Source organism: Octopus bimaculoides, chromosome 27, assembly GCF_046866305.1.
Source record: "Octopus bimaculoides isolate indiv1 chromosome 27, ASM4686630v1, whole genome shotgun sequence".
Taxonomy (NCBI): domain Eukaryota; kingdom Metazoa; phylum Mollusca; class Cephalopoda; order Octopoda; family Octopodidae; genus Octopus; species Octopus bimaculoides.
Genome location: NC_142954.1, coordinates 20,957,647 through 20,977,646, shown reverse-complemented (window position 1 = coordinate 20,977,646; position 20,000 = coordinate 20,957,647). Strand labels below are relative to the sequence as shown.

At 38.2% G+C, this 20,000-nt stretch overlaps 1 protein-coding gene across 10 annotated transcripts in view; it reads right to left on the bottom strand.

The window, feature by feature from the left end:
* The window catches only part of LOC106867625 (contactin-3), a 629,470-nt gene that overhangs the window by 192,818 nt on the left and 416,652 nt on the right, over window positions 1–20,000 (bottom strand). For all 10 annotated transcript variants that reach the window (XR_016238615.1, XR_016238614.1, XR_016238617.1 and 7 more), the window contains one exon: window positions 7,559–7,629. Coding sequence is in view for 4 of the 10 variants with exons in the window: in XM_089343329.1 (XP_089199455.1) it covers window positions 7,559–7,629 (71 nt within the window). In the remaining 6 variants the exon portion in view is untranslated. The remainder of the gene's footprint in view (window positions 1–7,558; window positions 7,630–20,000) is intronic.

The following is a 20,000-nucleotide window of genomic DNA, read 5'->3' as shown; positions in this document are numbered from 1 at the left end:
ATGCATTTTATGCGGCACCGACACCTGCAAAGGACAAACCCGTATGTATGGATAACCATGATTTTAGTTAGCCTGACACATTTTCTCAAGTACAACAAATCATCACAACTCCCAGTTGCTTGTCATTTCCTCAGTGGGGCCCAGCATCTGAAGACTTTGTCTCATGTCTTCTTGGGTCTACCCCTTCCACATGTTCTCCCCAAAATTAGAGTTCAGCACTTCTTTATGCAGCTGTCCTCATCCACACACATCCCGAGACACACACACACACACACGTGATTTTTCTAGAATGTTCTCAAAGCTAATAGAAAGCTGAAAGCAGTTCATTTTATTGTTAAACGATGTGTAAATATAGAAAATATTGAATACTCTTTACTCTTTTACTTGTTTCAGTCATTTGAATGCGGCCATGCTGGAGCACCGCCTTTAGTCGAGCAAATCCACCCCAGGACTTATTCTTTGGAAGCCTAGTACTTACTCTATCGATCTCTTTTGCCAAACCGCTAAGTTACGGGGACGCAAACACACCAGCATCAGTCGTCAAGTGAAGCTGGGGGGACAAACACGGACACAAACATATACACACACATACATATATATATATATACATATATACGACGGGCTTCTTTCAGTTTCTGTTTACCAAATCCACTCACAAAGCTTTGGTCGGCCCGAGGCTATAGTAGAAGACACTTGCCCAAAGTGCCACGCAGTGGGACTGAACCCAGAACCATGTGGTTGGTAAGCAAGCTATAGTCTTAAATTTTACATATTCTTTTAAATGGTAAATTTTATGATTTGCGAAAAATCATATAAAACTAGTAAAATGGTTAAAAAATTTTCTATTTTATAATTGATTAGCTTATGGCTGTGACTTTAAAAATTTAGCTAAAACCTATTTAAAAAAAACATCATCATTATAATAACTATTATCATCATCATCATTACCATCACTATCATGACCATCATCATCATCACCATTGTCATCACGATCATCATCAGCATCATTATCCACATCACCATCATCATTACTTTCGTCATCACAATCATCATCACCATCGACATGATCATCATTATTGTTTTTATGTTCATTTCCTCCTTCTTCCCTGCACCCCCCCCTGCCTCACCATGTTGACATGGGATGGAGGACTTAATCAGGCAGCAGTATAAAGCTAGATGCCTTTCCTGTCACCAACCTTTACCTCCTCTTTCAAGAAAGGTATTTTTATTCCTGCTTGGCTTCTTACAAAACAACCAAATTTTATAGTTCAGATAGGTGCATTGATATTGTTTCATAGCCGCAGGAGTGGCTGTGTGGTAAGTAGCTTGCTTACCAACCACATGGTTCAGGATTCATTCCCACTGCGTGGCACCTTGGGCAACTGTCTTCTACTATAGCCTCGGACCGACCAAAGCCTTGTGAGTGGATTTGGTAGACGGAAATTTTAAAAGAAGCCTGTCGTATATATATATATATGTGTGTGTGTGTGTGTCTGTGTTTGTCCCCCCAACATCGCTTAACAACTGATGTTTGTGTGTTTACGGCCCCGTAACATAGCAGTTTGGCTTAACAGACCGATAGAATAAGTACTAGGCTTACAAAGAATAATTCCTGGGATCGATTTGCTTGACTAAAGGCGGTGCCCCAGCATGGCCACAGTCAAATGACTGAAACAAGTAAAAGAGTACTTGACAGATATTCCAAATAAATTGGCCTTTGAGAGAGATTGAGTGAAAGTACAAGAAAAATGATAATGTTTAATAAATTATTAGCAAAGTATCCCTTAAGCTGTGCTATTAACCCTTTTGTTACTATACATCCATTGAAATTCATTGCTTTTGTTTCAATTAATTTCGAAAATAACGAAGGGTGTAATAAAATAAACTGCACAAAGCTGATGTTTAGAACATAAATTAACACAAAATTTCGATAAAAGATGTTAATTTAGATCACATGAAAATGGAAATTCTGTATCATAGACTCTGGGGCAGTTTCAGATGGGTCGGCATCAAGAAGACTGACCTTTTGCTATTATATTTTGATTGAAATTCTCTGCTTTTGTTTCAATTAATTTTGAAAATAATGAATTCAGTTAAATAACTTTGTTATTAATTTCAATTTAGATTCTTTCAAACAAGGAATTTATATCATAAAACCAAAGGTGAGCCATGCATTTTCATATTAAAAAAGGTTAGAGACCTTCGTACCTTGACGATTCAAATATTTTAAGGGTGTGATGTCTAGCAGGTCAATAAACCACATTGGGGTTTCCTGCATTGGCTCACATGCTTCACCAATGAGTAGCTGTTAAAATCAATATTTATCACATTTAAACCAGGATGGTTTTATAGTATTGCAGAATGTTAGTGAAGGGTAGCTGCCTGTAATTCCATCCATCCTTATCTTTCGTTGACGCGAGATAACACAGACAATGTTCCAAACTCATATATGTAATTGAATTCATGTTGTGTGTCCGCAAAGCTATGCTCCTTATCTCTGTTCAATAACCAATAACCAATCAATACACACACACACACACACACACATATATATACATATATATATATATATATATATATATATATATATATATATATATATATATATATATATATATATATATATATATATATATATATATACATACATATATACATATATATATATATATATATATATATATATATATATATATATACATACATACAAATATCTAAACGTATATATATATATATATATATATATATATATATATATATATATATACATACACATATATACACACATATATACACATACACACACACACACATTTATGTGTGTATATGTATAAGGTCCATGTGTTAATTGATCATTAACGCTTTTATGCCCATATTTCTATAGAAATGTTCTGCCTATTATAAGTTTCAATTAATTTTGGAAACAATGAAGAATTTGGAGGGATCTAATAATAACTCTGGCTTTCCGAATTATTAAACCGGCATTGCGAACATCGCTTCATGAAAGGTTCTAAGATAAAATTAGGATGGAATACTTTAATTGAAACATGAATAATTAATAATGAGTGGTTTTGGTTTTGTATTCTAGAAACCAAGGAATGGGTAGGTGGCATTGTTTAGTCTCCTGTGACTGAAATTTTCAAAAGAATCAAGAATTTACAGAAATTTAGGTGTGGCTGGGTGTTAAGAAATTTGCTAAGCAAACACATGGCTTCAGGTTCGATTCCACTGCATGGCTTCTTGGACCTGCAGGGAACTCATAAAAGGCAGAGAGGGGACGTAAGTTCGTTTGCCCGAACATGAGAAATTATGGATTTCTCATTGGTTGAAAATTACTGTCCATACACGAATCCACGTGAAAAACTTCTTCAACGAAGTTCAGAATTCGGATATGGACAGTAATTTTCAACCAATGAGAAATCCATAATTTCTCATGTTTGGGCAAACGAACTTACATCCTCTCTCCGCCTCTTATGAGTTCGCTACACACCTATGATAAAAGATGAAGACACTTGTTCAAGGTAATATGCAGTGGGATTGAAACTGAAACCTCTTGTATTGCAAAGTAAGTGTCTTAATCGTACAGCAATGCCAATGTCTTTTATCTTCTAACTTTTACTTGTTTCTGTCATTTGACTGTGGCCATGCTGGAGCACTCTCTTGAAGAACATTTCTTCTTAGTCTGGTACTTATTTTATCGTTTTTTTTTAATGAACTGCTAAGTGATGGTCGACTTTGCCTTTCCTTCTTTGAGGTGGATAAAATGAGTACCAGTTGGAAACTGGGGTTGATGTGATTGACTTACCCTCTCCCTTAAAACTGCTGGCCTTGTACCAAAATTTGAAATTATGAGTCCACTCTGCTGGGTGGTTGGTGCCAGGAAGAGCATCCAGCCATAAAATCCCTGCCAAAACAGACACAGAAGTCTGGTGCAGTCTTCTGTCTGGCCGACTCCTAACAAATTATCCAACCCATGCCAGCATTAAACGAGGATGATGATGATAATGTGTATATGTGTGTGTTTGAGTCTCCTGTGTGCATGCATATGTGTAAGTTTATGTCTTCAGTGTGTGTGTGTGTGTGTGTGTGTGTGTGTGTGTGTGTGTGTGTGTGTGTGTGTGTGTGTGTGTGTGTGTGTGTGGTTGCTTGTTTCCAGTTTTCAGTGAAAACATGTCCAGCCACAAGGAAATATTACCTTGATGGAAACAGGTAAATGTTAGTGACAGGTAGGGCATCCAGCTGTAGAAAATCTGCCTCAATGAACTCAATGAATTTTATTTGATCCTTCAGCTGAGGAAAAGTGGACAAAAAAGGTAACAAAGTCATGACTGCATATTGCATATTTCAATAAATATGAAATTTGCAGTTAAAATATATAGAGTTAGGATTGAACGTGACATATTTAAATATAATAAATGTATAAAGGAACGAAAAGTGTTTATTGCTATTTCAAAATGGCTGCTCCATAGGAACTGACGTTACTATCATTTTAACCACAGCTGGTTATCAATACAATATGCACCCAATATATATTGCAAGCAGGGAAGTGAATCCTTACACTTTTCCAGCAACAGGACCCTGTTTACAATATGTATTGGGTGCAGACTGCATCGAATAACCAGCTGGAGGAGGTGTCCTCCTGGGGTTAAAATGGTAGTAACATTAGTTTCTTATTTCTTTACTGCCCACAAGGGGCTACACACAGAAGGGACAAACAAGGACTGACAAACGAATTTAGTTGATTATATCGACTCCAGTGTGTAACTGGTACTTATTCAATCGACCCCGAAAGGATGAAAGGCAAAGTTGACCTCGGCGGAATTTGAACTCAGAACACAGCGGCAGACAAAATACCGCTAAGCATTTTGCCAGGCATGCTAGCTCGCCACCTAGTAACATTAGTTTCTGCAAAGCAGTCACATTGAGGTGGTATTAAACATTACTTCTCAGTATAGTTACTGCTTTCGCCTCTCATAAAGAGATTTTCTAACAAGCTAACTTGCTTTTTGGAACCAAAATTATTAAGTAGAATTTTTAAAATAGTGAAAAATTTGAAGTCATTTATTAAAAAAAACTACATTTTTTTCCCATTCTTCAACTGATTTATGAACAGAACAAAAAATTCTTTGATAAGATTAGGGTTGAATGTTTTAATTTAAATATAATTCACAATGGATGGCTTTTGCCATTTGTTTTTCCATTAAAGGACTAGGAATGGTCTTAAGTAGGATTTTGAAAATATTCAAGAATTTGGAAGGATTTTTTGAAATAACTTTCTTCTCATTCAGGCAGTTCTTGGAACATAGCAAAAGGTAAAAATTAAGATGGAATGATTTAATTTCAATGTAATTAATTTTCAATGGATGGGATTGGTCTCTCCAGGTTGAGCCACTGGTTCTCTGCATTGAAAGATCAGAGTTCTGGTACTGCAGATATGTGAGTAGAATATCACAAGAAAGAAGCACAAGGCAGATTCATCAAGCTGAACCAACAGGCAGAAAACCTTGGAGTAGACCAAGAATGAGATGATTGGATAATATACATAAGACTGAAATAAATGGTTCTCTCAAGAATTGAATTGGCGACATAATTAAATGATAGCTTTTAAGGTAAAATTATAATAGAAAAGTAGATGTGTAGTAAGAAGCTTACTTTTTAACCCCATAGCTCCATGTTCAGTCCCACTGTGGGGGCACCTTGACCGAGTGTCTTTCCACTATAGCCTTGGGCTAACCAAAGCCTTGTGAGTGGATTTGGTAGACAGAAACTGAAAGAAGCCTATCAGATCGCTAACCACTACACACATTTTTTTCAATGCTTGTTTCTCTCCCTGTTTCTTTCTATGTTCCTTTCCGTGGAAGAGCATAGGCTCGAAACATTAAAGACTTTCTCACTTCCCAAGCGTTATATCAATACATGTGTTTGTTTTCTACACCACCTGTCTTCGTCTTTTGTTTTTTTGTGAATTCTCCCTATATACATATATATATATATATATATATATATATATATATATATATATATATCATCATCATCATCATCGTTTAACGTCCGCTTTGCATACTAGCATAGGTTGGACGATTTGACTGAGGACTGGTGGACCAGGAGGTGACACCAGGCTCCAATCTGATTTGGCAGACTTTCTACAGCTGGATGCCTTTCCTAACACCAACCACTCCGAGAGTGTAATGGGTGGTTTACGTGCCACCGGCACTAGAGCCAGTCAGGCGGTACTGGCAACGGCCATGCTCGAAATGGTGTATTTTACGTCCCACCTGCACAGGAGCTAGTCCATTGACACTGGCAACGATCTCGCTCGAATGTCTTTTCACGTGCCACTGGCACAAGTGCCAGGGAGGCGACGTTGGTAACGATCAACGGCCACGCTCGAAATGGTGTATTTTACGTGTCACCTGCATAGGGGCCAGTCCATCGGCACTGGCAATGATCTTGCTCGAATGTCTTTTCACGTGCCAGGAAGGCGACGAACGATCTTGCTCCAATGTCTTTATGCATGTGTGTGTGTGTTTGTCCCCCACCACCATCTGTCCTGTAACTTAGCAGTTCGGCAAACGATAGAATAAGGACAAGGCTTTAAAAAAAATAAACCCTGGGGTGAATTCATACAACTAAAACCCTTCAAGGTGGTGCTGAAGCATGGCCACAATCAATTGACTGAAACAAGTGAAAGAATAAAAGAAATATAGCTTTATACCATAAAAGCAAAGTTAGTCTTGGATAGAGTTTTGAAAATAACCCAAAGTTTAGAAGAATCTAATAAATTTTTAAACTTTAGAACATAATTTTAGAAAATGTTCCTTAGATAAAAATTAAGAATAAATATTTTAATTTAAATATGATTAATATACAATGGGTGGCTTTGAACTGGCTTTAGTTCCAAGTAGAATTTTTTTGAAAATATTCAAGAATTTGGAGAGATTTATTAACTGGTTTTCTGAATTATAAAATTGGCACTAAATCCATAACTTTGTAAAAGTTCCTGAGATAAAATTATGATAGAAAATATTAATTTATTATACAAACGTAACATTGTATCCTAAATCCAAAATTGGTCTTGGAGGAATTTTGAAAACAACTAAAAATTTGGAAGAATTTAATAAGTTTGCTAAGTCTTTTCATTGTTATGTTTTGAAATATTCAAGGAACTGTTTCTTTGATAAAAATTAGAGACAAAAGTTTTAATTTAGATATAGTTTAATGTAAAGCAGAACCACTATTGGTCCTAAGCAGAATTTTTTGAAAATATTCAAGAATTTGGATGGATTTAATAAAATAACATTGGCATTAGGAACAAAACTTTGTGAAAGTTCTTGAAATAAAATTGGAATTCAACGCCTTAATTTAAACGTGATTAATTTACAGTATTACAATAGCAGTTAATTTTTTTCTTTTATCGAAGAACATGAGGGGGTTGTGAACAGAAATTTCAAAAATGATCATGTCACTGCTTTAACATCACCTTTTTCTATGTCAGCATGGGTCAGATGGAATTTATTGAGACCAGATGAGAAAAGAAGGAATTAATAGTTAGACTTACATTCCAGAACACCTCTATCTTGGTTGGAGATGAGCTCTTTGCAATTAGGTTCTGGGGACTCCCTGTTGGGGCTGCAATGTAAGTAAAGAGAAATGTCATGATTGGAACAAGAATTTCTATATTTTATTTGATTTTTAAAATTTTCTTTTGAAGGGTCAGTTGCTTGTAGAAAGAACCCTGTTAATTTCTTGGTGAATGTCTAAACACAATATCAAATAAATAAATTGAAGTTTGTTTTGCAAGATTCTTGATGTGAAATCATGTGTTGAAACAAATTTTGTTATATTTCCGGATGATCGTTTTTATTTTGTCAAATGAATACACACCCATTATATATTCATTCTTCTCTCGCTTATCCTTGTTTTTATTCTATCTTATGTCCATTGTCTGGAAATCTTTCATCACCCATCTTTCAGTACACTCCAGAAAGAAATAGAGTGAACTAAACAGACGAGGAGGAAACACATGGATGGAAGAGTTACGGAAAAGGTCACAGATGTGTGACGAAAGATTTCCAGACAATGGACATAAGATAAAATAAGAACAATAATAAACGAGTGAAGAATGAATATATAATGGATGTGTTTATTGGACACAAAAAAAAATGGCCATCCCAAAATAAATAATAAAATGTTTGATTAATAAGCTTTGAGTGAATTCTTACATCCATGTGAAATTTCTACAACATTAGGCAATAAATAAATACAGTCTTCATCTCCATCATCATTTAATGTCCATTCTTCTATGCTTGTATGAGTCAGAATGTGTATTTGTGGTTGATTTTTTTACAGCTGGATGCCCTTCCTGTCACCAACCCACGCCTTTTTCCAAGGAAGCTAAATATATCCCCATGGCTAGTCATGTTTCTCATGGAAGCCTGAAAAATGAACAACCTGGCTTGTATGACAGTGAAACTTGTTTATAACCCTCACAGGATATCAAAACCAAGACACACACACACACACACACACACAAATGCATATATATGACACGTTTCTTTCAGTTTCCATCAACCAAATACTACAATTTGATCTTAGGCAAAAGCACTGGACAAAAGGCTTTGTGGTTGTTTGGTCTGCCAGAAATAACAGCCAAATCACTTTCAAATAACATGCTCTAATAAACATCTGTCATTTATTATTCACATGTAGTCATTGAACTGCGACCATGCTGGGGCACTGCCTTGAAAGGTTTAGTCAAACAAATCGAACCTGGCACTGGTGTTTATTCTACCAGTCACTTTTGATGAATTGCTAGGTCACAAGGACATAAACAAACCAACACTGGTTGTCAAGTGCTGAGATGGGGGACAAACATGAATGCAAAGATACACATACATGCACATATATATATATATATATATATATATATATATATATTTATGGCAAACTTCTTTCAGTTTTCATCTACCAAATTCACTTGTAGGCAAAGGTGTGGGTACATGGTTAAAAACTTTGCCTCCCAACCACATGGTTTCAAGTTCAGTCTCACTGTATGGCAACTTGGGCAAGTGTCTTCTAATCTGGTTTCAAATTTTGGCACAAGGCCAGCAATTTCAGGGACGGGGTTAAGTTGATTGCATCCATCCCAGTGCTCAATTGGTACTTATTGACGCTATGAAAGGTGGGGCAGTTCTGTGTCTGCGTTTTCCAGGTGTCAAGGTTGATTTGAAAGCATGTACATACAAACACATACATACTCATATATGATGGGTTTCTGTACAGTTTCCATCCACCAAATTCACTCACAAGACATTGAGCCAGTTGAAGTTAAAAGAAAAGAGTGGAAGCCACCTGCCCAAGGTGCCACAGAGTGGGATTGATCCCAAACATCACAGTTGCAAAACAAGCTTGTCAAGTACACCACCATGCTTACACCAAACCTTGGTTACTGATTTTTGATTCACTGATTGATTGATCTAGCATATATAATGATCTCAAATTATTGATTTTTTTCTCTGCTAGTCAACACCTTTGAGAAATATAAAAAAAAGAATTCATCTTGAATGATAAGAATAGACATTACACTTTGATCGTAGACGAAAATGCTGGAGGAGGTTCTGTGTGGTTGTTTGGCACGCTAGAAATAACACCCAAATCACTCTCGAATAATATGCTCTCTTTAATATCTCCTTTCATCATTTAGATGTGACTGTGGCCATGCTGGGGCAACACCTTAAAGGGTTTAGTCAAACAAATCGACCCCTGCACTTAGTATTTTGTTTTATGCCTGGTATTTATTCTATCTCTTTTACTCTTTTACTTGTTTCAGTCATTTGACTGTAGCCATGCTGGAGCACCACCTTTAGTCAAATCAAATCGACCCCAGGACTTATTCTTTGTAAGCCTAGTACTTATTCTATCGGTCTCTTTTGCCGAACCGCTAAGTTACGGGGACGTAAACACACCAGCATCGGTTGTCAAGCGATGTTGGGGGGAACAAACACATACACACACACATATATATATATATACATATATACGACAGGCTTCTTTCAGTTTCCGTCTACCAAATCCACTCACAAGGCTTCGGTCGGCCCGAGGCTATAGTAGAAGACACTTGCCCAAGGTGCCACGCTGTGGGACTGTACCTGCAACCATGTGGTTGGTAAGCAAGCTACTTACCACACAGCCACTCCTACGCCTATATCGATCACTTTTACTGAATTTATAAGTCACAAGGGCAAAGACAAACCAACACTTGTTGCCAAGTGTGAGATGGAGGACAAAAATGAACGCAAGGACAAATACACTCATATGTGTAGGTGCTGAAAAGTTCCTAGCCTTGGATAAAAGAAAATACAGAAGGATCAGTTGATGATTTTATTCAACATCTTCCCCTCTCAGATTCACACACTTATTGCAGCGGTCCTTCAATCTCTCTAAGCCCTGTAAAAGAACTTGGAAAGTTGGGTCTCCTGCCAAGCCTTTTGCAATACCCTTACAGCCAAGAACTGTCCAGCACCCCCTCCTATATACATACATTTCCCCCCACTATGACCCCCTCACCCCATCCAATCCTCTCTCTCACTTCACCTATATTCACCTCACCACTGTACCTCGAAGATATATCTTGACACATCTCTACTATCGTCTTTCTCAGTCTCTCCCTCTTTATCTTTCTGTTTAAGTCTCTCTTTCTCTCCTTTCTTTTCCACCTGGGGTACCCTTGTATCTTCTCTGGCTTTCTCATCAACAGGCACAAAGCCACCTACCTCAATACTACTCCCCGCTCCAGATGAGGGGGGCTCTGTCTTGCTTTTGCAAGTTACTTGGTGACCCTGCTGGTGCTGGTGCTATGAAAATGAGCCCCGGGGCACTCTGTAGAGGGGCTGGTGTTAGGAAGGGCATCCAGCCATGGAAATTATGATGAAACAGACAATGGAGCTTAGCACAGCCAAGTGGTTTGCCAGCTCTTGTCAAACTGTCCAACCATCATCATCATCATTGTCATCATCATTTAAAACAGCTTTTAAATGATGACAATGATATAGGTTCTATCTTATTCATTCTTTTATCATTTCTCTTGTACTTGTGCCAGTCTTGTGATTGTGGCCATGCTGGCGCACCACCTTGAAGGATTCTTAATCGAATGAATCGACCCCAGGACTTATTCTTTGGAAGGCTAGTACTTATTCTATCGGTCTCTTTTACCGAACCGCTAAGTTACGGGGACATAAACACACCAGCATCGGTTGTCAAGCGATGTTGGGGGGGACAAACACAGACACACAAACACATACACACATACATACATATATATATATATATATATATATATATGACAGGCTTCTTTCAGTTTCCGTCTACCAAATCCACTCACAAGGCTTTGGTCGGCCCGAGGCTATAGTAGAAGACACTTGCCCAAGATGCCACGCAGTGGGACTGAACCCGGAACCATGTGGTTAGGAAGCAAGTTACTTACCACACAGCCACTCCTACGCCTTCTGCATTATTTCCATCTACCAAACTCACTCGTGAAGTGTTTGGTTGACCCAGGGCTATAGAAGAACACCTGCCCAAGGTGCCATGCAGTGGGACTGAACCCACAAGCGCAAGACCACCACATAGCTGCTTATAGTCACACTTCCTAACCATGCAGCCACCTCAGCACCTATTCTCACAATGCTATAAAAAAAATAAACTAGCATTACATCGCAAAAGATCGCAACATTTTCGACAGGAAAATAATAAAAAAATAATATAATAATTCTCTCAACAACTACTTCAGATAACTATGTTCTGCTAACTGTATACCACACAAAGACAGAGTGATGTACCGGGGTGGAAGGTGGGGTGGTCTATGCCTATGATTACCCATAGAGTCTGTGGAAAATTAAAAAAAAAAAAATAAAATTATTAATACACAATCAATAATATGTTCACTTCTATGGTGGTTTTTTTGTGGGGTGGTCATGGGGGGGGGGGATTTTTTTCGTTTATTGCTTTTTTTTTCAAATTTATTTTCTACTACATACAGAAAAAAAAAAAATTCAAAATTATTCTTTCTCTCCCTTAGATACAACAGATTTTTTTTTATGTTTTTTTATATTTTCATTTTGTTATTTTTTGTTTTTTTTATTTATCATTTATCTATTTTTTTTTATTTATTTTTTTTTTAGCTTTTTCGGTATTGATTGATCTGTTAGTTAGATCAGAGCAGCAGACGTTTTCAGAAACCTATGTCATGCTGATGGTGGTAATAATGGTGGTGATAGTGGTGTTGGTGGTGGTGGTGGTGGTGATGATGGTGGTGGAGGTATTGATGATAGTGACGATAGGGCTGAGGGTGATAATAACAGTGATGGTGGTGGTGGTGGTGATGATGGTGGTGGTGGTGGTGGTGGTGTTGGTAGTGGTGGTGGTGGTAGTGCTAGTGGTGGTGGTGATGATGATGGTGGTGATGGTGGTGGTGGTGTTGGTAGTGGTGGTGGTGGTGTTGGTAGTGGTGGTGGTAGTGGTGGTGATGGTGGTGGTGGTGGTGGTGGTGTTGGTAGTGGTGGTGGTGGTGGTGGTAGTGGTGGTGTTAGTGGTGGTGGTGATGATGGTGGTGGTGGTGGTGGTGGTAGTGATGGTGTCGATGATGATGATGATGATGACAATGACAACGATGCTGAAACCGGTAGCGACGATAGTGGAGATGAGGATGATGGTAATGATGATTGTGGTGGTGGCGGTGGTGGTGATGGTGTGACTACAGAAATTGATGCAAAATATAATAATAAAAAAAAAAAACCCAAACTGGTAGAAATAAAGTTATTTAGAGAAACTACATATATTCAAAGAATTCTGACATTTCCCCTCATTTTTATTTGATCCACCGCCACCACCATCGCCACCGCTGCCACCCCATGTAGAATTACTTTCTTCTTTTGATATTCCTTTCTACCATCAACATCACCCTTACCACCAACAACAACAACAGTAACAATAACATCGCTAAAAGCAATGGAGAAACTCTCAAAATACTAAAAATATGGAAATAGAGATAACCCGAATAGGGAGCCTAAAAACAGAAACAATCCCTATAACAATAGGTGCATTAGGTATGATTAAAAAACATTCAGACGAATACTTAACCAAAACATCAGGACTTATGAATATATAAAACATACAGAAAATAGCTCTTCAAGGCATTGCACACACCCTACGTAAAGCACTTTCAATGCAGGGAAACTAACAGCACCTAAACAAACCCTAACCCTAACCCAAGACACACAGAGCCGTGCTTGGTAACGCAGTGTACGTTCGTGATAAAAGTAAGACTACTAAATAATAATAATAATAATAATAATAATAATAATAATAATAATAATAATAATAATAATAATAATGATAATAATGCCCAGATGCAGTACCAAGCAGTGGCTCTCATGGCTTCTGATCTTAATTGATTGGAAGTGTTATCATGTACGTTGTTTTGTCTTGGTATAAAAAGATGGGCTACAGCAAATATTCTGCTCAGCACCACAGATTTGCTTGTCAGTTGTTTGACCTTAACCAGTTAAGCATGTCCCTTGGTGGCTGACGATATGTGCATCTCTGATCCTCAGCAGAAGTAGTGGGGGAGCATCATAGCTGTGCGTTGAGGGAGATTCTTTGGGCTTTGAGTAATTCACTTTTGGAAACATGGGTATTTCGTTCAACATCTTCAAACAACCCTTATTCAGGGACCTCCTGAGTGGAAATGGGCTACTCAATCTGAACAAAATTCTAACTGGGCGTAAAATGTAATCAAAACGAAAGATCGCCGGAACCTAGTGCAGCTCTCTGGCTTGTTCCCTCTGGTCAAACCGTCCAACCCACACCAGCATGGAAAACGGATGTTAAAGGATGATGATGATAATAGGGAGTGAAGAGAAAGAGATTTGGCCATTACATCTTGTCAGCTGAATGACTGTATAGTGTCCCTTCCTCCTCTTGTCTCATTTATAAACTGATGTGCCATATGGCATCATAGGAACAGGCATGAGTGTGTGGTTGAGAAATTTCCTTCCCAATGACAGGGTTCCAGGTTCAGTCCACTATGTGGCACTTTGGATGTCTCTTACTATAACCTCTGGTCAACCAAAACTTTGTGAGTGAATTTGGGAAGTGAAAACAAGAAAACACTTGTCATATGTGTGTGCATCCATATGTGTGTGTATATTAATATATACACACAATTATCATATATGAGGTAGAAACTTGGATATTGAACAGAACAATGGAAAAGAAATCGAGGACTTTGAGAAGTGGATCTTTTATAGGTTGATCGGAATAAGTTGGAAAGACAAGGTATCAAATGCTGCAGTATCAGTAAAGCTGAAAATCCAAAGAGTGATAACCCAAGATGTTCCTGATAGAAAGTATGGAGGAGAAAAATAGCAAGAGACTATCAAAGATGTTTGTAGACTGATGCCATCAAGGAATGAACCAGAAACCCTAACCCTATTCCAACTGATTTTATGCAGTACAAACAGGCAGGAGAGTGGAGAGTTTTGGCAAGTTGATCCCTAGACACAAGAAGGGCTCCTGGTGGATGAAATATAATGATTATGCTATGATGTTCGATTCAAGGGTGATTTAGTTGTTATTTCTAGCAAGTCAATTAACCACAAGTCTGTGCTTGGTTGTTGTCTCATTAATGCATTGATGCATCATACCTTGGACACAAAGAGAGCATCTGACTAATGAGTGATAATGATTATGCTATGATGTTTGATCCGAGGGAGACTTGGTTGTGTTTCTAGCAAGTCAACTGACCACATAGAGACTCCCCTCGTTAAATACATTGATACATCACGCTAATATTAATCAAAAGAAATCGCAAGACATCATTCAAGTGCTAATGAGATTTTGATCAAAGATTTTAGTTTTAAAACATAAACATGGATATTCCCAGGTGGATTTGTATCAAAAGGAAATGGCCGAGACGTTTTTAGCTGTGTCCTCTTTTGAGTACACGCAAGAAATTTAAATCTGAAGCATTCATAATTTCAAAACAATTTTTTGCAACTTCTAATTTTTCTGTTCTCTTTTAACTAAATAACACATTCACAGAAGAAAAAAAAAAAGGAAAAGAGGTAAAAATAATAATTAATTCTGTCTTACAGACTAACGAACTGATAATAATTTGCAGTTGTTTCTAAAAACACTGTAAAAAAGAATTTAAAACAGCTTTTAAAAACCAGGTTCTGAAGAAATTAATAGTCTGTCTGCATTGGCCCAAAATTTATTTAGTTCGTTAAGCTTGATGAGTTTACATATGAGGTTTATATATAATGTGGCTGTGTGGTAAGAAGTTTGATTCCCTGTCACATGGTTCTGAGCTCAGTCCCACTGTTGGCACATTGGGAAAATGTTTTTACTATAGGCCCAGGCCGACCAAAGTCTTGTGAGAGGATTTGATCAGTGGAAACTGAAAGAAGCCTGCCATGTGTGTGTGTGTGGGGGGGTGTAAGTTATACATGTGGCTGTGTGGTAAGAAGCTTGCTTCCCAACCTTGCTTACGAACCGCATGGTTCTGGGTTCAGTCCCACTGCATGACACCTTGGGCAAGTGTCTTCATCTATAGCCTCGGGCCGACCAAAGCCTTGTGAGTGGATTTGGTAGACGGAAACTGAAAGAAGCCCGTCGTATATATATATATATATATATTTGTGTGTGTGTGTGTGTGTGTGTGTGTTTGTGTATATGTTTGTGTGTCTGTGTTTGTCCCCCCAACATCGCTTGACAACTGATGCTGGTGTGTTTACGTCCCCGTAACTTAGAGGTTCAGCAAAAGAGACCAATAGAATAAGTACTAGGCTTACAAAGAATAAGTCCTGGGGTCGATTAGCTCAACAAAAGGCAGTGCTCCAGCATGGCCACAGTCAAATGACTGAAACAAGTAAAAGAGTAAAGAGAGTAAATGGTTTTCCATATCAATTCCAGTCTACCAAATCCACTCATAAGGCTTTGGTCAGCTGGAGGCTATAATAGGAGCCACTTGCCCAAGGTGCCAAGCAGTGAGATTGAACTTGAAACTATGGGGTTATGAAGCAAATATTAACTACACGGCTCTGCTTGTTTATTATTCGAATATCATCATTAACACATTCTCCTTCCAATGAGAGTTCAAATAGGATTCATAAAGTTTTGCAATAATTTAGCTTCCAGATTTATGAATTAATTAACAAAAATAATGAAAATACATAAAATAAGATAAAAGTGTATGCCTGCTACATTCTGTTCAGATAATGTGAATAACATGAATATTAATTTTGGAGAATGTTGTCATAAAAGAACAAAAACAAAAAAAAAAAAAACATTAACTAGTTGAAAATAAATAATGTTTAGACAAAAGTACTTAGGTGTTTGATTCATGTATTGTATAATTTAACCATGGCGGCGCAATGGCCCAGTGGTTAGGGCAGCGGACTCGTGGTCATAGGATCGCGGTTTCGATTCCCAGACCGGGCGTTGTGAGTGTTTATTGAGCTAAAACACCTTAAGTTCCACGAGGCTCCGGTAGGGGATGGCGGCGAACCCTGCTGTACTCTTTCACCACAACTTTCTCTCACTCTTACTTCCTGTTTCTGTTGTGCCTGTAATTCAAAGGGTCAGCCTTGTCACACACCGTGTCACGCTGAATATCCCCGAGAACTACGTTAAGGGTACACGTGTCTGTGGAGTGCTCAGCCACTTGCAAGATAATTTCACGAGCAGGCTGTTCCGTTGATCGGATCCACTGGAACCCTCGACGTCGTAAGCAACAGAGTGCCAACGACAATGACGAAACTAACCAGATCCAACCTCTCGCAACTACCTTATAACAAAAAGGTATATATTGAAATCTCAAAGCTATGAGATAATACCGGATTAATTCAGAACAATGCGAATAAATAAGGATTATATTTGACAGAATAATCTGGAAGCTAAAAGGTTAAACCAGCCATAACAATTCATGTCATTTAGTTAATGATGGAAGAATATTTCAAAGCAATGGGGCTTTTTGGTCTTCCATATGTAGGGTCCCTATTGTTGTATTCTTGTCCCCCAAAACTTAGCAGTTCGGCAGAAGATACTGATAGAACAAGTACCAGGTTTTAAAATAAAGCAAGTACTGAGGTCGATTCATTCAACTAAAATTCTTCAAGGCAGTGCCCCAGCATGGCCACAGCTTAATATACTATAATAAGTAAAAGATACACACACACACACACACACGCACGCACAATGGGCTTCTTTCAGGGTCTGTTAACTAAATCCACTTACAAGGCTTTGATTTGTCCAGGGCTATAGTAGAGAACACTTGCCCAAGGGTGCCAGGCAGTGAGACTGAACTCATGACCATGCAGTTGGGAAGCAAACTTTTTACCACACAGCACTGACGTCTGAATATCTGTTTAATAAGTACTGACGTTCAGATTTACATATAAAGAAGAGCAAACAGCACACATTAAATCGCTAGATTGGCAGAAAGTAGAACACAGTCTCTTACTTATATGTAAACACCTACATGACATGAGAAAACACACACACATAGCTACATGTTCATTGGAATTCATGAAGGGTAGAGTAACATGAGAGAGAGAGAGAGAGAGAGAGAGAGAGAGAGAGAGAGAGAGAGAGAGAGAGAGAGAGAAAATGAATTAGATCTATGAATATATATTCTAAAATAAACTAATGGCAAATGTAAGGATTATATAGTTCTTTTTTTTCCCCCTCCAATGTAGCCAGATACACTTGACTGATTATGACAAGCAAAAGCTATTGATAGCTGAGAAATTCTAGATTTAGTGGAGAAACAATAGATTATATATATGTGTATATATGTTATGTGTGTGTGTGTGTGTGTGTGTGTGTGTGTTATAGGTGTGGTTGTGTGGTAAGAAGTTTGCTTCCCAAACACATGGTTCCAGGTTCAGTCTCTCTGTGTTGCACCTTGGGCAAGTGTCGTTTTTGTTAGCCTTGGGCTCACAAATACCTTGTGAGTGGATTTGCTAGGAGGAGATTTGAAAGATGCTGTGGTGTGTGTGTGTGTGTGTGTGTGTGTGTGTGTGTGTGTGTGTGTGTGTCTGTGTGTGTGTGCGTATGTGTGTGTGTGTGTATAATAATATGGAAATATAAGATCTAAGGATTCAGATGTAGGAAACTAGTAAGACTTGGGAATTCCGTAGAAGGTATAAAAAACAACTGTCAGAAATGATATTGGTTTATTGGCGGTGAGTGGAGGCGCAATGGCCCAGTGGTTAGGGCAGCGGACTCGCGGTCATAGGATCGCGGTTTCGATTCCCAGACAGGGCGTTGTGAGTGTTTATTGAGCGAAAACACCTAAAGCTCCACGAGGCTCCGGCAGGGGATGGTGGCGAACCCTGCTGTACTCTTTCCCCACAACTTTCTCTCCCTCTTACTTCCTGTTTCTGTTGTGCCTGTAATTCAAAAGGGTCAGCCTTGTCACACTGTGTCACGCTGAATATCCCCGAGAACTACGTTAAGGGTACACGTGTCTGTGGAGTGCTCAGCCACTTGCACGTTAATTTCACGAGCAGGCTGTTCCGTTGATCGGATCAATTGGAACCCTCGACATCGTAAGCGACGGAGTGCCAATAACAACAAAAGACCACCGAAAACACTAAAGAAAATTGATTATATTTCAGGTTTTTCATGTCATTTAAATTAATTTGACCGTTCTGCAGATAACTGTGCACTTATTTTCCAAAAATGGATTGCAGGGGGCCGATTTGTAGGTGTATGGGCTCCTATTTCTAGCAATCCATGTACTGTCTATTTCACTGTAATGTCTATATATCCTTATTAAAAGCAAAACTTGTTTGTTTGTGTCTACGTAGACCACCGAAAACACTAAAGAAAATTGATTATATTTCAGGTTTTTCATGTCATTTAAATTAATTTGACCATTCCACAGATAACTGTGCAATTGTTTTCTGAAAATGGAATGGTGGGTGGGTAGGGTGAGTTAGGGGTGTATTGACTCCTATTTCTGGCTATCCACGCATTGTCTATTTCTCTAATGCTTTTTACGGAGTGACAAAAACTACTCCACATACCACTCAATCCATCTCTAACTTTCTCTAAGTTTATACATTTATTTCTTTGAAGTTGCCATCAGATCTCTGCTTTCTCTCTGACTACGTGTCCCTCTCTCTATGTCTCTATCTCACTCACTCTCTCTGGTTGTATATGTTTGTCTCTCTCACTACCTCTACCTCTTTTTCTCTCTAGAGAAAAAACAAAACAAATGACAAACAGTGAAAGAGGGTTATGGAGAAAAAAACAAGTGAGACGCCAGACCTGCTATCTCTCTGTTTATATGTCTCTCTCTATGTCTCTATCTCTCTCACTATCTCCCCCCCCTCTCTCTCTCTCTCGTTGTACACAGACATGACAGAATTAAATAGACACCCCACAAAACATCGTTTTATGTTTATTCTTGTAAAGGCTTATATTTTTTATTAATTGACATTTTTTATGTTTGTTATGTATGTGTGTATGTATGTATGTATGTGTGCGTATCTATGTATGTGTGTATGTGTGTGTGTATGTATGTATGTACGCATGTATGTGTGCGTATGTGTGTATCTATGTATGTGTGTGTGTATGTATGTACGTATGTATGTGTGTGTATGTATGCATGTATGTGTGCGTATGTGTGTATCTATGTATGTGTGTGTATGTATGTATGTATGTACGTACGCATGTATGTGTGCGTATGTGTGTATGTATGTATGTGTGTGTGTATGTATGTATGTACGTATGTGTGTATGTATGTATGTATGTATGTGTGTATGGATGGATGGATGAATGTATGTGTGTCTATGCATTAGCTTACATGTCTAAGTGAATGCGTGAGTGTGTGTATGTAAATGTGTGTATGCATGCATGAGTGTGTGTGTGTGTGTACAGGAGTATGTGTATGTGTGTGATTGTAAGTTTGTGTATCTGTATATGTGTGTGTG